This window comes from Neocloeon triangulifer, unplaced genomic scaffold, assembly GCF_031216515.1.
Source record: "Neocloeon triangulifer isolate White Clay Creek 2 clone unplaced genomic scaffold, ASM3121651v1 ptg000013l, whole genome shotgun sequence".
Taxonomy (NCBI): Eukaryota; Metazoa; Arthropoda; class Insecta; order Ephemeroptera; family Baetidae; genus Neocloeon; species Neocloeon triangulifer.
In genome coordinates this window covers 3,368,303-3,386,984 of record NW_026775555.1, presented here as the reverse complement: position 1 = coordinate 3,386,984, position 18,682 = coordinate 3,368,303, and the positions used below count along the sequence as shown (strand labels likewise).

The window sequence follows — 18,682 nt, the reverse complement described above, 5'->3', positions numbered from 1 at the left end:
TTTTCGTGATTTTCTCCACTGTCTAGAATCTAATTTATTATAAATTTGCAGTTTCATTTTAGGTTTGATACATTAAAAGACTAGACAACTATTTTCATTGGTATTCTTTTTAAATTTTTTTAATATGTGAAAAATGTTTTTATGAGAATAATCACACAAAATCGAACGTGTTGTACATTTTACGAATAGCAGTGATAGATAAAAACATTGCATATTACACGAGATAATTCCGTAGAGGGCGCAATTAACCAGGTATGTTGGTTGTGTGTAACAGAGCAAAATACAGGTTCTAGTGAAACGAGAGATACGGACACATTAAAAAATTGGAATTACGTTTATAATAAAAAAGGATCGTCGTCTTTTTCAAAGTCAAGATATATAACAGGATTAGCAGAGGACGCAGTAGTTTCTCCAAAGTGAGTGTTAAAATATTATTATTTTGCACAAGAAGTCTTTTAAAAAAACGATTAATATTTTTTGTTTCAGTTTATAACGATAAATTACTTTCAACTTGATCACAGCGCGCGGAGCACAATGTCGTCCGCGGCAAAAGGCCACCGTTGACCTACAAATAACAGAAACACAGAGGATCACTTTTTTGAAAAGAGCACTTACGGTAGAATATTTTTAAGCAGAGAACTGTGCAGGAATTTGATAATTTAATAGCTGCAGTTGTTATTTAAGGAGCACCTCTATAAGGAGCGAATTAATATTGAAATAAAATATAAAAGAATAAAAGGATAAATTGTGTGAGAACAGAGAGCAGGTCGCTTAACACTAAAATCAATTTAGTAAATTTATTTAATTAACACTTGAACCAGCAAGTCCACTTGAAAATATAAAAGAAATCGATTTTAACTACAGAGATTGTTTGTAATTTTAAAAAGCAATTTTTTCATGAAAAATAATAAAAGTTCTCCTGAAGAATTTTGATTTAATCCAGCCTGGATGTACGATTTTAGGCCATTCAAATTTCTACACAAGATCCTCCTGCTTTTAATGAAAAGGCACCGCGTGAGTGTCCGAGAGTCGCAGCAGCAGCATCACTTTGTCTCCTCGTGCTGGTGCGTGTTGCCGACGAAATGGTCTTCGGGCGGTTTGAGCAAAGCGTTGGCCAGAACTTCCTTGATCACCTCCTTGGGCACGTGGACGCTCTCCGTCCGTTTCCTCGGCGGCGACGCCTGCGGCCACTCACTGTCCACCTCCACGTCGGTGGCCTGAATGTTGGGCATACTCCTGGTCAGCGCCACGGCGCCGACCGCACCTTTCTCAATTTCGGCGCCGCCGGTCACTGGGCCGATCATCTGGCGAAGCATGAAGGCAGTCGAGTGCTCAACGAGTGCATTCACACTCATGTCCGGCGAGGGCGGCGGCACGTCCGTCTGCTGCACGGCCCGCCACCGGACATTTTTCTTGGTCGAATTCGAGTGTTTCCTCTTGAGCAGGTACCGAAGTCGCGACCGCGCAGGTGGCACCGGCGCCGTCGCGCTGCACACGGATATTGTGTCCGGTTCTTCGGACATGACAGAACTTGAGCGGCGACTTAAGGACTCGCCTAAGAGGCTGGACGGGGGATAGGAAGGCACGCCGGAGTCCCGTCGCATTTGACGACCTCCTAATCGTTGTTGTCTGTCCACCTCGGACAGCATTGCGAACAGATCAGCTCCCAGCTCATTACAGCTTGTTTGCCCTCCGGCTTGTAACCTGAAAAAAGTAGAAAAAAATCGGTGAGGTTTTCTTTGGGAATTAAATATTTTTAAGGATTATCTGGGGAGGATGGAAAATGGTGAAGAAGGTGTTCTTTAAATTTATTTTAGCCAATTCAATATAATTTGAAAATTTTAATTTGTAATAACTCTTTTAAAATAAATATAAAATTTTTAATAGTCACCTTAAATTTATTAAATTAAATTTTTAAATATAGTAAAAGTATATTTTTTTAGCCCTTTTTATGTCATTTTCTTTAAAATTTATCTTTTTTATTATGTTATTATGTTGACTGATTAGAAAGTTCTCTTAAGGAGGGGAAAGGGTGTCGGTCTTACCGCCTGGTACCTGCGGAAGCGATTTCCGGGGTGGCTACATTTCCATTGCTGGAGTACGCCGCGTTCAGTCTCGGCTGCGGCGAAGGCGACGTCCGTTCGTTCCTCCTGCCAAAAGAGCCAGTCTCCTCATAGGGCGACAACGACTGGCCTGTTGAGCAAATTGCCAATTCACGATCAAAAGTGTTTATTTTCATAGAGAGCGCGAGTCACATGCCTGGAAAGAGGTTCATCATGGAGGTCCTCGGGGTGGCGCTTCTCGAAATGGCAAACTGACCCTCCTCCACGATCTCGGGCAGATACATGCCCTGCTTGCCCTCTGGTACCCTGCGACACACAGATGCATGCCAAGAAATAATTAAAACGCCCGCCAGCATTTTCGTGATTATGCAACTGGCGCGACCGGCTCGTGCAGCCGGTTGCATACACAGGCTGGGGATGCTACACAAGAAAGCGATTTCTCGCGCTGAAGCATTCATTACTCTCTCGGCGACCCGAAAATAGGACGAAAGCTCCGTAAATTTTTCAGCTGCGACTTTTTTCAAGCTTCATTAACGGCGACAGCGTTCTGCTCTCGCGCTGAATAAAGAAAAAAAATATGTATCTTGGAAATTCTTGTTTCCTGCTTTTTGCATAAAAAAAGCAGCAGGCGTCTGGTGTCATATTATATTAGGGCTAAAGAGCAGCGACCGGGCAGTATCACTCGACGTGTCAACAGAAACTCACATCATGTCGTGTACAGATCCGCGGTAGGTTTTCTTCTTGTAGGCTTGCGCGGCCTCCGTGTAGGGCAGCATCATATCGACGTCGTCGAAGTACATGTCTTTTACGAGCGGCGGCGACCGAGACATCAGGATGTCCACGCCGAGGTACGACACCTTGTCGGGGCAGAGGCCACTTTAGCACGTTATGAGGGCTCCAGTGAGTTTGTTTACCTTGGTGTGTCTGTCGATGAGCCAGTTCAGCTCAAAGTCCTCGTCGTCGTCACCGAATGGATTTATTAGTTGCTCCGCCACCTGCAATCCAACATCGCCAAAGATCAGTATTTTCACAGGGCTGGGCAAAAGTGCTGCATTTTTTTTTTTTAATTAAGGTTTTGAGCTCAGCTTTCAAAAACTTAGTGCAAATATATATATTTAAAAAGAAAAATTATGAAGTTAAAACTATTTTAATCTATTTTTACACCTATTTTTAATGATATTAAAATAAAATTTATTTTTTATTAATTTATATGAAGATTAATTTATTCAGAAATTTCTCCAATTCATAACTTTTAATAATGTGAAAATGAAAAGTGTCTTATTATGTACCACAAAATTGGGTTGAAGATCTTTGTCCATATTTATTTGAATAAAAAATATTCACCACCAAACAATTTCACTTTTATCCAGTTTCAAAACTCTTAGATTTCCAACAGATTTTAAATTTTTAATTTTTCTTGAGCAAAAGGGAAATTTTTTTACAAATAATTTATATTGAAGAAGACTGATGATTTGTTCCATATTAGCGCAGTGAGCTCTTTCGTGACCGTGATGAATTTACATCCGTTACAGTGAACACTCAATAACTCAACTTCGCGAGAAAGAATTCATTTTTCAGACTTGCCGTCATAATAAATTCACCTTGACCCACCAAAGAGACAGGCACAATGAAAAATAAAAAGATCATCTCTCGTCGATCGAGAGTAAGTGATGAAAACAGTAGAAAAACTCCTCGGCTATTTTCACGCCGCGACGCCTGTGCGCTCGTTTGATAAATGGAGCGAGCAAACTGCCGCCGCGATATATAAATTACACTCTCTTATTTCAGTTCCAGCGTTCACCATATTTTTTTAGATGCAAAAAAAAATTGGCAATGTTGTTTGCGTTTATTGAAATTAATCAGCAAGGTGAGTAGCATGATTGCGCTGCACATACAGACACGCACGTCTGGCGAGTATCGTGACAAGACATTAGACTTGGCACCGGCACGTCAAAATAACAGCGCGAGAGAATGTAGGTTGCCAGCTCACTCGGAGCTCGCAGTTCTTTTAGCGTAGACGGGAATCATCGCTTTCTTCTGTCTCCGTCGTCCATCGTCCGCGCAGGACACGCGAGCAAAAGGGACAAGAAACGCGCGCCAACGGCACTACCCATTTAAGGTGATATTGCAAATGATCAGATTTTGAATAAAGTCTGCAATCTAATTTGGCCTGAATATAAATGGAAAAAGACGAGTTTATGAAGACAGTAAATTGTAATTATTTATATTTATTCAAGCTTTACAATAAATTTAAAAAAGAGCCCTATAAGCTTTATTGAATGAAGTGAGCTTCTCTCAATAATTATTGAAACATATCCAGATAATTTATTCTGTTTATTAATTTACATTTATTTTTAAGTTCATTAAACGCCAGTGGCAAGCGACAGTTTACAAATACAGAATATTGCACATAGTTAAAATTTAAAATTAATACAAAAATTATAAAAATTAATTAAAATCAGTTTACCTCAAAATATTATTTTAAAGTGATATTTAATTTAAATTTATCAATCTTTTTAAATATAATTTTTTTAGTCATAACTAACTTTTTACTCATTTTAATACATTTTATGTGCTTGAAAGTGGATTTAATAAAAATACTCCTCTTTGACAAATTGGTAAAAATGACTTCAGTCGAACCTTCGGTAGTAAAATGCAGTAAAAATGTCACTAGAAGTTGAAAACGGGGCCATTCCGATAAATCACTGGATCCATGACGAATCAAACGCGGGCGTATGGCGCGCTCGTTAAATCGGGAGTTATTTTAATTGAAAGCTCGTCGGGGCCAATTAATCGCGGGACATTCGTTGCAAAACAAAGGAGAAATAGAGAGGCCGAAATGTCTCTCGCGGTGGGTCAGGAGCGCGCTTGAATGACTCGGCTCGGCGCGATGTGACACCGCGCGCCGAGAGTGGCCCAGGCGTTTTCTTCTTTCTCCGACTCTCGCGTCCACGAGATCAGAGTGTTGTTGTGAGCCTCGGACGGCCCATGTTGTTGGTCCGGCCGGCCGGCAGGCCGGCGGCCGCCCCTGACTCCTGAAATAGCTCGATCCGCGAGAGCTGACTCGCAAACCGGGAGCTCGCTTCGCCTGTACTCGTCGCGACAACAAAACGCGTCCGTGTCTCTCTCTTACCTTGAGCAGTCCCATGAAGAAGAAGAACTGCAGGATGGTGAAGACGGGAATGTAAGTGTCGATCTCCATTTGGAAGGGTTTGTTGGCGCCGGCCACGTACTGTCGGCCCACCAGCGCGGCCAGGAAGAACGAGTACGTCGCGATGGTCACCACCTGTCGGAATGGACAAACGATGTAATCGCTTTCGGATTTTCGTTCGGCTGCTATTTCGAGAGCCGAGTGCCGAGAGAGAAACAGAAATAATGAAAACCCTCAGGTGCAACGGCCGCGCAAGCAAGTAGTGTTGCCGCTGGCCAGCACCAGCTGTAGTAAATCATTTCTTGACAGTTTTTTAGAAGCGGCCTTTATAATTTAGGTTCAACGATCGTTATAATTTGTTGAGCTTACATAAACTTGCAAGCAAATGCTGAAGGAAGCTTCAAAATTTGAAATCAGATTTGTCAAAAATTAAGAAAAAAAAGTAATTTATTAAGAGGTGCAGAATTTATGATTTACGATAAACAAAGTTTAATTTTGTTAATTTGTTAGTGTGAGTGTGTTTTTTTTTTAAATTTTTAGTGTTGAGTTGTGTCGTGTTTGCGTTGTTAAGTGTATTTCAGTTTCTGTATTAAATTTTCAAAAGAATTTTAACGTGGATTCAATTTAATTTGTTTTCCGAGCATTGGTTTTCTCGCTCAGTTTCTGAATCCACGTTAAAATTCGTTTGAAAGTTTAATTTGTTTTTATCTCTCTCATTGCCAGTTAAAATGCATTATTTTTAGATTTTCTCTGTAAATTGATCAGGATTTTTGATCAGTAAAATTTCAAGTTAAGCATGCAAAAGTAAATTTTGAGATTTCAATTTTTTTTTTTTTAATTTTCAGAAGTTAAAATTTAATTTATACTAAAGAGTCCTTCAATTCAATCAATTTTTTCTACAAAAAGAAAAATTATCATTAAAATCTTTCAAATTCAAATTCAAAGCATAATTAATAATTATTAATTTTTTTCAATAATCTCTATAAGATTAAAAATTGATGTATTTTCCTAAACGGTCTGGCACAGTAAAGAATTTAATCCCATTCTTCCTAAAATTATGGGCAATAAATGTAACTCGTGCACCTGAATTTTAATCCTAATCTGTTAATTAAGAGACATCCCTTGCTAATTGCCCCGTCCGTAATTTAGGTTGAAAGTGCTCACCTGAGTATAAACTAGAGGTATGCTGACCCAGTCGTAGCTCCACAGCATCCCACACTTTGAGCGGAACTCGTTGAATTCCTGAAATCCATTTTCATTTGGTGAGTCAAAACGGGTCGTGATGAAACTCGAAAATTAACACCCAGCTTTAAAGTACTTAAAATTCGCGTCGGGACTCCAATTTCCCAGCGACAAAGCTCGCGTTACAATTTCCTCGTGCTAAGTGTTTCCACTGCGGCCCATACGAATGGCTTTTGATGAGGCTTTTGCACTCCATAAATAACACCGACTTGTCTGCGTTAAAAGACCAGCAGCTCGAGCGTCACGCCAGAGTTTTATGTGTTTTTTTCGCTGGGTCGCGCACACAAAAGTTTCTTTTGTGCAAATTTTTACGCGTTTCATGAAATCCAATCCGGTCGGGATTCTTTTTGAGCTCGACTCACCTCCATGATGATCTTCAGTCCCTGAGAGTCCATGATTCTGTTGGAGCGCTTGGCCTGCTTCAGCAGCGAGATGAACCACGTGCTGGGTATCCAGTATGTGTTGAATTCTTCGTTTGGAACGGCCACAAACATTTCTAACTCTATTCTGGTCATAAAACCTACAATGATGAAAATAAGGAAAGAGTAATTTTGAAAGTTAAAAGAGAAAATTTAACTGACTTTAAACTTGAATTAATTGAATTTATTAATTTTTTTGACCCATTTAAAAATAATTGGTAAAAATAAATAGATTGACCGTAGAAAATTAAGAATTTCAGTTCAAATTTAACACTAATGTATGTTTTAAAAATACCTTGTGCCCAACTAATTGTAAGTCTAAAAAAATAAATTTTCTTTACTTAAAATTGGGTTAATCTGTTAATTGATAAGCCTGTTAAAATATGTAGGTAATTTTATATAAATTTTACATTCATACAATTTTTATTTTATGAAAAGAATAAATTACTGATTTATTAAATTTACAAAATATAAAATTAATTATATTATTTTCATAAATTATTAGACTTATACTAAGTAAAGTTTAATTAATTATTCCAGTAAAGTTTAAAAAAAATTGTTAACTGTGTTGTGAATTTTATATAAATATAAAGCTCAAAATAATTACATTCAACAAATGAATAGTGATTGTCTATAGGCAACTCCACAATACTTTTCTTCTGCTTTTTTTTCAATTATTCCAAAGATATATCTTTTCTTATATATAAATTATGTAATCTTGAAAAGAATGTCATCAATAGCAATAAAAATCGAATCCAGAATTTGGACTTATCTATACCTTTATAGCTAGAAAATCTACAAAATACAAATCAGAAACTCTGAAAACCACAATTTAAGTTTCAGTTTCATCCGTCGAAATCTAAATAATAAAATATACAAATATTTAAAAATAATTGAAATCAAACCAATTTTGTAACTTGAAAAAAAATTGCATTTTTTGGAAAATATACTATATTGTGAGCATCAATTTTCAAAATTTGATAATCAGTCCAAAATTTGCAAAATTGATATCTACCGGACTCGACGACATGGTCCAGCGTGGGGAAGCGGCGTTTGACGGCCGAGCTGATGGACCTGAGCACCAGGATGAGCGACAGGTTGAGGTAGCGCATCAGGGAGCGGCGCAGCATTCGGCCGTACTCGTCGTCGCCCGTTACGTACAGCGCCACGCAGTGCATTATCCTGCGAAACGGTTTTCTCAGTTTACCAAAGAAATTTTTGCAGCGAGTTTAAAGGCCACGCTTGAGTTTGCTCTCGGCTGAACGGAAAAGTTTGCCAAGTAACTCGCCAAGTTTGTTCTCAGGCTGGACCGAGCTGAATAATTGAACGCACAAGAGGGACTTTAAGTTTCATTCAGCCAGTCTTTTGGATAAGAAAATTCTCATTGCTTTGGGATTTCAGTTTTAATATTAATCAATTTATAGATCAGGGATGAAGAGCCAAATTGAATATTATGTTGATTAAAAGTTTCAGTTACAAACTTGAAGTCTCACAAAGAAAATTTTTGTATATTTAATTCCTCAAAGTAAAGAAAAACTATTTAAACAATTAAATATTTTTAAATCCTAGTTTAATTTGGCTATAAATTATAATCAATAAATTGTAGATCATTATTTTATTATCCCTGAGCAAAACCAAAACTTACTTGTCGGGCCAAGGAATGGCCATATATTGTTGCCACCATCGTCCAGCGACGTAGGTCACATAAAAGCCAAGCACGAAAGACAAAGGAATGAGCGCGATGAACTTGTCACAGTAAACTACTACTTTCTCAAATAATCTGTCAACAAAAAGAAATGTAACAAAAATTAATTTAATGAAATTTAAAATAATATTTTTGCAATTAGAAATGTTCTTAAAAATAATTGTAATTTTTTGTTGGAACCAAATTCTATTCGTTTTAAAAGGAAAGTTGAAATAAAATTGAAAGTTAGATAGAATTATTTTTCTTTCCAATCATAACGATTTGCATTTTCTCGAGCAATGCATTTCACCGCAAGTTTCTTTTCATGCCAGCAAAGCCATCAAGTTTTATTTTCCTGCTGCCTTCAGCAGAAACAAAATAAGCGAGTTTCCTTCTGGGAATGAAATCGACCTTATTGCTGTAGCGAAAGACATTCAAAAAGTGTCGCTCTCTCTGGAGGGTTATCGATTGCACTTCTTATTCGTTTGCATTACAAGAGCTCAAAGCGATATCAGAATTCAAAAGAAAACAGAAATCAAAATCTCGAGTTTCTTATTGTCAAAGGTAGACTTGTTTAATTATTACGAGCGGCGCCGCGCGAGCGAATGGGCGACAGTGCGGATTTGGGTCAAGGTAAACGCATTTATTTCACACGCCACATGTGCAAGTGTGATGAGAGCGCGATTTCGCGACAAAAGTATATAGCTTGCTCCGAAATTCTGTCCTCGTCAGGCACACTTTTGAAATAGAGAGACACAACATGGCAAATTATAAATTCGCCAAAACGAATTTCCAAATCCATAATGCAAATAGCAAAAACTATGATTATACTTGATGAAAAAATTGCATTTGCTTTGTTGCCAAATTTTGATTTCTAGGATGTGTTTATAATTAAATTAAATGTTTAAATTATGTAACTAAATAAAAGTACCTTCTCGGTGGTGTGGTGGTACTTTTAAATAAACGTATTATTTCAAGTTATCCGCGCGGTTTCTTTTCATTGCCCTAGGAAAATGATGAAAAGAATAAATAATGGACGTCACTTTCAAAACATTAATAAAAATTAATGAAAAGCTCTACGACATTTATTTTTATTAATGTTTTGAGACTCTCATTAATAAAAATGAATCCATTTGTCTCGTTATAATTTATCCTCAGGCAATTAAAAGGAAACCACGCGGATTACCAATAGATGATTATTATTAAATTTTAAAATTGATAATATAAACCAACTGGCAAGAAATAACCATATATTTTATTAATATTTTTAAAATGATTTTACTGATGTAGCTTATTTGAAATAATTGTCTCCTTGAATTTATATTACAAAACATACTTTAATATGTATTTGTTAACTTTATTGAAATAAAACTTTGTGCCTTTTTAAAATGATATAATATAATAAAATAAACAAAAATTAAAACAAAGTGAGCAATATATATTTTTAAACAAGATGAATTTAAATAAAATAATTATGGTTATTAAATAATTTATTTTTGTTTAAGTGCATTACTATAAATTATTTTAAATTTAGATATATGGATTTGAAATGTGGAGAACGGAACGCATAGTTTGCCTAAAGTTATTTCTTTATTTGTTGAAACGTTTTCTGAATTGCCCACTCTCATCCGCGGCCGGTGTTTATTTACGCGGCCCGGCTCTTGGGAATATTATGATTATTTCCAGCGCGAGCAGCCCTTGGTGCAAACACGCATTACGGTGTCAACAGAAGCACATGCAAGTGATAAGGTGACGTCATATTTTTCTGGCTGCCTGCCGCGCTTGGCCACGTGCTCTGCCACTCTTTGGCGAGCCGCTCTTTGGAGGGCGGTTGCCTCTGGACTTTCGGTCGGACGTTGAGGAAGGCACGGCTCGCCTTACGTCTTTTCGCCCGGAAAAAGAGCTGTCAAACGGGAAAATATTGCAGACAGCGAGGCGTCAGATGAAAAAGGTTGTGGTGGAAAAAAAGAGACGGATTGGCGCCCGGAAAATGAAAAGCCGCGGCGTTTGTTTTGATTAAAATGTCAGCCGCTTTGAGGCATTTTTTTTCGACGACATACAAAAAGAAGTGTATGTATGTGTTATTGTGCACCGCGAGAGTGCAAAAGGGGTTTCCTTCTGGCGTATGGCAAAAGGCGAAATTCCGGCTGAAAGAGGCAACCCGCGTGACGGGTGAGGCGTGCGGGCGGCATAACGCACAAAAGTAGCAGGCGCGTTGACGGAGCAATGAATTGAAAAGGACGGCGAAAAAGAAAAAAAAGGGAAACTATAAAAAGGTCGCGGATATTGCCTCAGAATTCCTCTTTCTCGCTTTACGTGAGATCAAAAATTGGTGAAGCGCAAACAGATTTCTTCAAATTTAAAATTTGTTTTTAATTAAAAAAAAAATATATATATTGAAAAGAAAAGAGAACTGGAGGAGTTTTGTCAAAGTTCCTTAAAAGTTTTAACTGTTTATTTTTCACCAACGTTTCCTTGGGTGCCTTTTTATTGCCTAAAGAATGACAAACTCATAATATTGTTTATACAAAGTTTGTCAAATTATTGTTTATTCTGCCCAAATAATGACAAAAAACAACAAAGTATAGAACAATACGAGTAGAAAGGGTATCGTACTTAGCAGAGCTTTGTCAAAACGCCTGACTTAAAAAGTTTTTGTATTGTAATTTTACTTTTCTTTTCTTAAGTAATGGCTATGAGGGATCTCATTTGAAATAACAGATCGTCATTTAAAATATTATCTAGGCTAGAAGAACAATTAACTAAAGAATAACATCAAAATAATTTTTAACTTAGTGGATTTGATTAAATAAATTTTGATCAAACGTTTTAGATTTAATCAAAATTCATGTCATTCAGAATTGGAAAAATAATAGCAACAAGATATTTTGGATATAAAAATCAAAAGAAAATTAGGATTAAATATTTCAGAAAGTGATTTTATAAATTAAAAATCTCAAAGTCGTACGAGTTGAGTAAAGAATTTCAGTCGAGGAGCTTCAAAAGCATCTCTCGACATCAATCAGTTTCATCTTGCTCTGTTGTCAGGAAGTGCATCTTGAAATGCACCCTTTGACGGCAGCTGCAGTTTTCAATGATTGTCTCTCGAATAATGCATTACATAATTTTTCACTCGGAATCTGTGACCCAGATTGCGCGTCGCCAGCACAATACACGAGTGTGAACGAAGCTGTCAACAAAGGAACGAGGGAGGCGGGGTGAGAAAGATCAGACTCACAATTTCTGTTCGAGCGTGAAGAAGTTCCTGTAGGCGATGCTGAGGCAGCCGAAGGCGACCAGGAAGAGGAAGAGCTCCCTGTAGATGAGCTTGTAGAGACTGCCGCGCCATTTACAGAGGAGCCGGGTGAATCCACCGCTGGTGGAGGATGCCACCTCGTACTGGTAGCTGACAGTCATCTAGCCTCGCGGGTGCAGCATCGGGCAGCAGCACATACTTGCAGCACATTGCTGGCCTCGCACGACCTGATCCTCAGGTGCAGTCCACGCAATCCATCGCAAAATTCACGCCACGAGAACTCGTCTCGGCCGCTGCTCTCGGCCGCCGTTCGCTCGCTCGACTATACTAATTTTAGTCGCTCGCTCGCTCTCGGTCCTCCGGCTTGGCTTCTTCTTCGCGATTTTCACACTGGCCGCCGCCACTCGCTTTCTTTCTTCTTTCTCATTTAATTTTACATTGTCGCCCTCCGCGCTTTCGCTCTCGCCCGCCCGCCGCTCTCCCCCTGCTTTGTTTATTTACCCAATTAGTTTTTTCTCTCAAGTGCTCTTTCTTTTCCGCTGCTCTTTTTCCTCCAACCGCCGCTTTGATCTGCCGACGCCACGTGCTCATCATTCCCGCGATGATATTCGCACTTGCCGATTTATTGCGAAATAAAAGTGGCCGCTCAGCATTAAAACGGCCGTTTAATCCCACGCCGTGTGAGCGTCCAAGTGAAAACATTTCGCGTAAATCACACACCCCTTTGGCTCGATTGGTTAAAGTGTTTTTAAAGGATTTTTTTGTATTAAACGCTTTTGCGTACAACTAGGGTGCAATGCCTCAAGCTCTGGCTCATTTGAATCAAATACGCGTACTTTGCAATGAGTTAATTACATTCGCATTTAATCTATTATAAATATAGGTTGTTTAATTATATTAAAAACAAAAATTGAAAAATTTATTATACTGCTTGCTTCGTATAAAAAAATGCAGAGTTTGAATCAATTTTTTTTTTATCATTTTGAAACAATTTATTTTGCTGAAATTTTGAAACAGAAATGCTTTCACAAGGTGTAATTTTAATATATAGAAAATTCTACCTAAAAAAATAAACAAAAAAAATATGTAATTTAGGTTGGATTTCATGTTGACAAACTAAAGAACATTTTTAGTTTTTATTTGGGACAGGTTATTTGAGAGAAGAGGTGTGTGTTTGTAAAAGACATGCTTACAAAGGAAAAACAAACATTATCCTTTCACTTTGCTGGAAATTTCCTTAATTGAAATTCAGAACGCTACATATCATTTTGGTTAGCGATTTTATTTAATTATTTTCTCTTGTCTTGTGATAAAGGGGAACAGACCTTGACATGTTATAAATTATAAAAATAAAAAAAACTGCCTGTTAAATGTACTCCATTAACCGTATTATTTGAGAAAAATATTAAATGTTAAATTAAGTAAAATGGGTGTAACCTTTACAAATATGACTGAAGAACAACAATTAGGTTTTATGTAAATTTCCTATACAATGTTTATTAGGTTAACAATTATATATACATTTGTAAGAAACTATTATTATTTTGATATTACATCAATTTTTAAAATTTAGATTTTTTCAAACAGCAGAATCAATTTAATATCAACGTATTTAAAAAATTATCATATTATTTTAATATAAATAAAAATAATAAACTGAAAATGGTTAAAAAGTAAATAAAATTCATGTAAGATTAATTACTTTTAAATAATATTATTACTATTTGTAAGTTTAACTTTAAAATAGTATTCAAAAATGCTCTTAAATTAAAACATTTTCAATACAAAGCCTTGCATAAATGCATGCGCCACAAATTTATTCACCAAAAAAGCAACTATCAGTTTTACAATATAACAAATTATTTATTGTTGGCGGTGACAGTTTTCTTGCAAACAATCGTAAATTTCTTTTAGGTATTACAGAGCGTTATTTGCGGTTATTTGTGAGCCATGCACAGGAGCAATGCCTTCGCGCCGTGACAGTGAGTCACGCGTTTAAAAAGAATAGCTGCTGAGGCATTTGTATATTTGTGTGTACACACACATCTAGAACCGGCAAGCAATTGAAGAAAAAGGTGCACGCGGAGGAAAAGAAAGAATGGCAAAAGAAATCGACGTGAGAAGAACAGGCCGGCGGATTTTCTCGACTTTCATCGTCGGCCGGAGGAAACGACAAAGGCCTTTGCGAATCCTGGCGCGCGATCAAGAAGCCTGCGAAAAAATTCTGGCGACACTAAAACTCTCCGTCGGAGCAGAGTGAAAAAGACAATAAAAAAGAAAACGGGTAAATCCAGAAAGCATAATGTAATATTTACAGTGCAGTTTAGAGCATAAACCACGGATTGAAATTTTTATTTTGAAAAGGATTTATTTAAGCAGGGAAAAAAATCTCGAAATGCTCTTTGGTTTATACAACAACTTAGTCTTTCTTTGAAATAGAAATGACTTTTTTTCGCTCTGATAAAATGATTTCCCTCGAATTCGTTGGCTCGGCTGGCAGCAAAACGAGAGAAACTCACGACAAAGCGCGCGGTTTGTCGTAAAAGTAAAAAAGGCTTTGTAATCTCGTTCCGAATGGCCTATTTACGCTCACACACTGGCCGATTCAAGGGGAGTAAAAAATCAAACCATCAATTCACGCACTCGAAACGTTTTCAGGATTTTCTGGTCGGATTCGACCAAGTGCACAGATTAGCGCGACATATTAATTGCATTTGTTTCCAACTGCAAACACTCGCCGTGCCGACAGATTTATCGAACATTTGCTCACTGGAAAAATAAGTGTAATCTGGTCGTGCACAGCAGATACACTCAAAGAGTTGTAAAAACGGGTAGTAAATTATGAGAGAAGAGTCCTTGCTTTCAAAATGACCATGTGAGCTACTTTTTTGTCCTTCAAGGGACACGGGCGCGAGAAACGATATCTCTGATCAAGATATGCAGTAAAAAGAATAGAACTCGCGTCATGTGAACAGATTGAAGAAAGAACAATTAATTTAACATGCAAATTTTGGTCGATTGGCTATTTTTTCTGCTGCTCAATAACATCCAAAATCAATGATGAAATTAAATGCGAAAATTCAATGCACAATAATTAACATTAATTGAATTAAATATGATATAAACCAAAAATATATAATATTGAATCCTGAAATTTTGTATTTTTATTTTTTCTGGGATTCTCTTAATAAACATTTCAAAATTCTTTTTTTTCTGGCCTCGTAACACATGCGAATATTATTAAAAAATTGATTTTCGAGGAACTTCCCTTTAAAAATTTGCTCTAAATTGCCAAAAGTTGAATTTTTTTATTTTGTTTGTTTTAATTTGTTATTTTAAGATAAAGCAACTAAATTCACTCTTAAACTGGACATTAAATTATTTTTACAAAACGTGTTTGCCAACTTTTGCTTAAAATACACTGAAAGATCTCCATGTATCCGTTTTTTTTTATGTTTGGCTGGAAACAAGGCTGTCCGCAGAATGTCAAAGGCGTTTCGTTCTTTTTTCTTTCTTTTTTACGGTCGCGTTGGATTGTATAATAAAAAATCGTGTCGCGAAAAGTGGACTGTGCAGGAAGGCAGATAGATGGACGCGCGCTCGCGCCGGATCATAACAGGCCGCGCAATAATTGAGTGCCAGAGATACAAATCACGAGACTGCTCGCTCGAAGAACAGACGCGAGAGAAGCATTAAATATATAAAGGGCCGAGCGAGCAGGAGTTGCGTCACACAGCATCTCACGGACAGAAGCAGGCGTTTTAAGTGCGCTTCGATCCACCACGTGTGGCGTCGCCAAGGCGCGGCACACCCACGCGCTGCATTGTTGACGCCACCATCGTTCATTGTTGGCGGACGAAGACGAGCTTTTACCGCCGGGGTTGAAATAATACTTAAAAGTTTTTACCCCACGCCAATGAGATGCAAAAAGTGAAGTATTTTGTGAATACGAAAATGTGGTTATCATAACAAAATATCCCTTCAGAGTTTTCAAAAAGCGTTGATGATGATAAAAAAAAATTCAATAGATTATAATTTTATCTTAATTTATCTGACAAAACATCATCATTTTGCTTTTAATTTGAAATTATGCAACCTGACAAGCATCTATGTCTGTCAAGTTGCATACTTTGCATTGAAATTTAATTGGATGAAATTCAAAATCAAGAATTAATGTAGTTGAAATTTTTTCGGCATTATTGCCAACAATTAAAGCAATTGTAAAAATTCTACGTAATTCAAATACTTTCCGATGATATGTTCTTAAAATAATATACATTTTAAATTAAAGAATAATATTATTTATTTATTCAATCTTCATCAATTCAGTTCCAGCCGGGCTAGCAGAATAAACAGTCCGAGCGTCTCTTACTTAGGTGGTGCTGTTGCTTTTGACTCTTTTATTGTAGCCGGGGGTGATGGAAGTGGCCAAACACTCGCAGATCAAAATCAATCGACGCTTTCGCCATTTCTCCCTTGGTTAGCCGAAATGAGCTTCTACATCAACAAACATTCCAGCGCAGGCAAAACAATCGTTCTTTCTCTGCATCGCCAGTCTTTACTTCCACGAACAAGTCTATCTATGCATTAATTTGCTACATGCAAATTGGAAAAGTTTGCTAACTGAGTTGCAGCTGCAGCTTGCAAAGTGGCACTTACTTTGTAAGTAGCTCAAACGGATCCGCCCTCATCGAGCAGGATCGTTTTTATTTGATATGAGAAGGAATTATTTGCAGAACTGATGAGAAAAATTGCGATGATTTTGTTAAATGAAGGAAAATGCGGGTCGATAAAGTGCTCGCCTGTTTGTCAAACTGAGATGGATAAAATCAAATTTTCGCTGCGACGCCACTTTGTCTAAAGAAAACTTTGCAATTTGTTCAGCAAGATGGAAAGCGAAAACGAGTTTCTATGAGGATGCTACTTTGTAATTGCAAGAAGTTTTCTATTTATAAACTGCTTTTAATGGTTTGTGTATGGAAGGAAAGAAAATTTCAGTGCTTTTAACAATTTAAAATGATTTTTTTTTTAGTCATAATAAAGTTTTTTAAATAAAAACAAGTGGAAAGAAGAAAGTCGACAAGAGATTTGGCAACTTTCTAAAAGACAGATCAGTTCTGATAGACTCTTAATTTTTTGCTTCAGAGTTCTCAGAGATTCCACACGCTTACTTCAAGTGTTTTTATCATTTCGAAAGGTCAAAGTTGAGGTTGGCGGCATTGGTGATGCAGCAAAATCCATTTGCGAGGGCGTAAAACAAAGAGATCAATGGTGAAAGGAATTATGAAAACAAAATCGAAAGGGTTGCAGCGACACTTGACTACGGCTTCAGATGATATTTCATTAAATAAAAATTAAATTTCAGTCCTCCATTTCCATATTTTGTGACAAAGTCAATTTTTTCCGTGAAAAATTATTATTTATTATTTTAATCACAATAGAATACTGGGAAGTAAAAATGTCCCTTCGGCGAGTAATTCAATATTTTTAGAAAATTCCAATTCAATTAATTTAATGAAATTCACCTCATTATGTGACCCCAGTCGACGAAGAACAGCGCAGCGCCGTTCATTTTAATCAACTTGATGAAATCGACACCAGCATTGTTCCGCGACGAATTGATGCGTGTGGCCATTTTTATTGGAGCCGACAATCGGACGGGTGGTGGATTAACAGCGGTCGGCGGACAGAATTGATCGCCCAGGCGTCGTTGGCTAATGGCCAGAGAGAATTATCATTTCACGACGCGCGTCCGATTGAGATTTATCCTGCGTCGAATCCAACGCGACACTTAATTGCTGGAAACAATGAAAAGACTATCGAATGATCCGTGCGATAATCAATATGCTCTTTCTTGAATTATTCTGACGGACAATTTTATTTAACATTTATTCTGATCATTAATAAAATAATTATCTTGCTAAGAAATAATGAGACACATAATATGAGGTAAGTAAACCATGCCTTATGATTCAAGTAGTTACATTTAAATTAAAATACAACATTACTTTTAGGCGAATAACTTAAATTTTTTAGCTTTTAAATAATATATCTAAACACAATTTTTTTTATTAGGTTTGAGGTTAGACGGATTAAAAATTATTAATTAGTAGAAGGCAAAATAATATTTAAAATAATAAATTAAATAAAATACAAAAATTGTTAAATTTAATATAACTTATAAACCATAATTTTAATTCTGCTCAAAAATTGCCTGGTTTTTAAAATAATAAAGTACATTTAATTTATATCAAGATTAACGCATTCCAAGGTGGTATTAAAGGATTTATCTTGAATCAATTTAACATTTGAAAGATAGATTTTTTTAATTATAATTTTGCCTAAAGTTTGTCAAAAAATCTTATTATTTTGCTTCAGAAACCAATAGCAATAATCAAAATTTTTGTATAAAATAAAAAAAATTAATAATTGCTCATAAAAATGTATACAAAATTAAGTAAAACTCATTCTAATGATACAATCGAAGATAATTGTGTTTGTAATTGCCTGAAATTCAGGCAGCTATTGATCAATATTGATTTTCCCTAATTATTAATTATTAATTTAAACTTTCCCCCATGATTTAATTAAGTCTTGATCACACTGACAAATTTTTAGCTTTGTATTTTTTTAATACTTTTGACTTTTATTATTCTAGAAACAAAATTTTATTAATTTTACGTCACCTATTTTTCATACATTTCTATGGATTAAGAATTCAACGCTACAGTTGTGTAAAAATTTTCATGATTTTTAACAGAGTTTGATAATTTTTCAACCCTGTGACCATCTTAAAAAGGTCAACGCTGCAGAGATAGATATAATAAGACGATCTTTGCGCAGTGAATGGATCGTCTTGGCGTCCGT

At 36.5% G+C, this 18,682-nt stretch overlaps 1 protein-coding gene across 2 annotated transcripts; it reads right to left on the bottom strand.

The window, feature by feature from the left end:
• Positions 1–101: 101 nt before the first annotated feature.
• On the bottom strand, positions 102–12,190 carry LOC132198997 (bestrophin-2-like). 2 transcript variants are annotated; one of them, XM_059623362.1, is made up of 11 exons: positions 11,798–12,190; positions 8,521–8,655; positions 7,891–8,057; positions 6,819–6,976; positions 6,379–6,456; positions 5,197–5,349; positions 2,978–3,058; positions 2,769–2,920; positions 2,260–2,369; positions 2,046–2,193; positions 102–1,704 (listed from the first exon to the last, which is right to left on the bottom strand). In XM_059623362.1, exons 1-11 carry the CDS (start codon positions 11,974–11,976, stop codon positions 1,044–1,046), a joined length of 2,022 nt encoding a protein of 673 aa, XP_059479345.1. In that variant the 5' UTR covers positions 11,977–12,190; the 3' UTR covers positions 102–1,043. The 2 variants fall into 2 exon arrangements, with proteins under 2 accessions (XP_059479345.1, XP_059479346.1); XM_059623363.1 differs by having other exon boundaries at positions 1,480–1,704; positions 2,056–2,193.
• Between the last annotated feature and the right edge of the window lie 6,492 nt (positions 12,191–18,682).

Excerpts from the sequence above, each read along its gene's own strand:
- LOC132198997 (XM_059623362.1), bottom strand. The coding sequence starts at position 11,976 with ATGACTGTCAGCTACCAGTACGAGGTGGCATCCTCCACCAGCGGTGGA. Across the intron at positions 6,977-7,890 it reads GGACCATGTCGTCGAGTCCG|GTTTTATGACCAGAATAGAG; the intron begins GTAGATATCAAT and ends TCATCATTGTAG. Across the intron at positions 2,921-2,977 it reads TCATCGACAGACACACCAAG|GTGTCGTACCTCGGCGTGGA; the intron begins GTAAACAAACTC and ends TGCCCCGACAAG.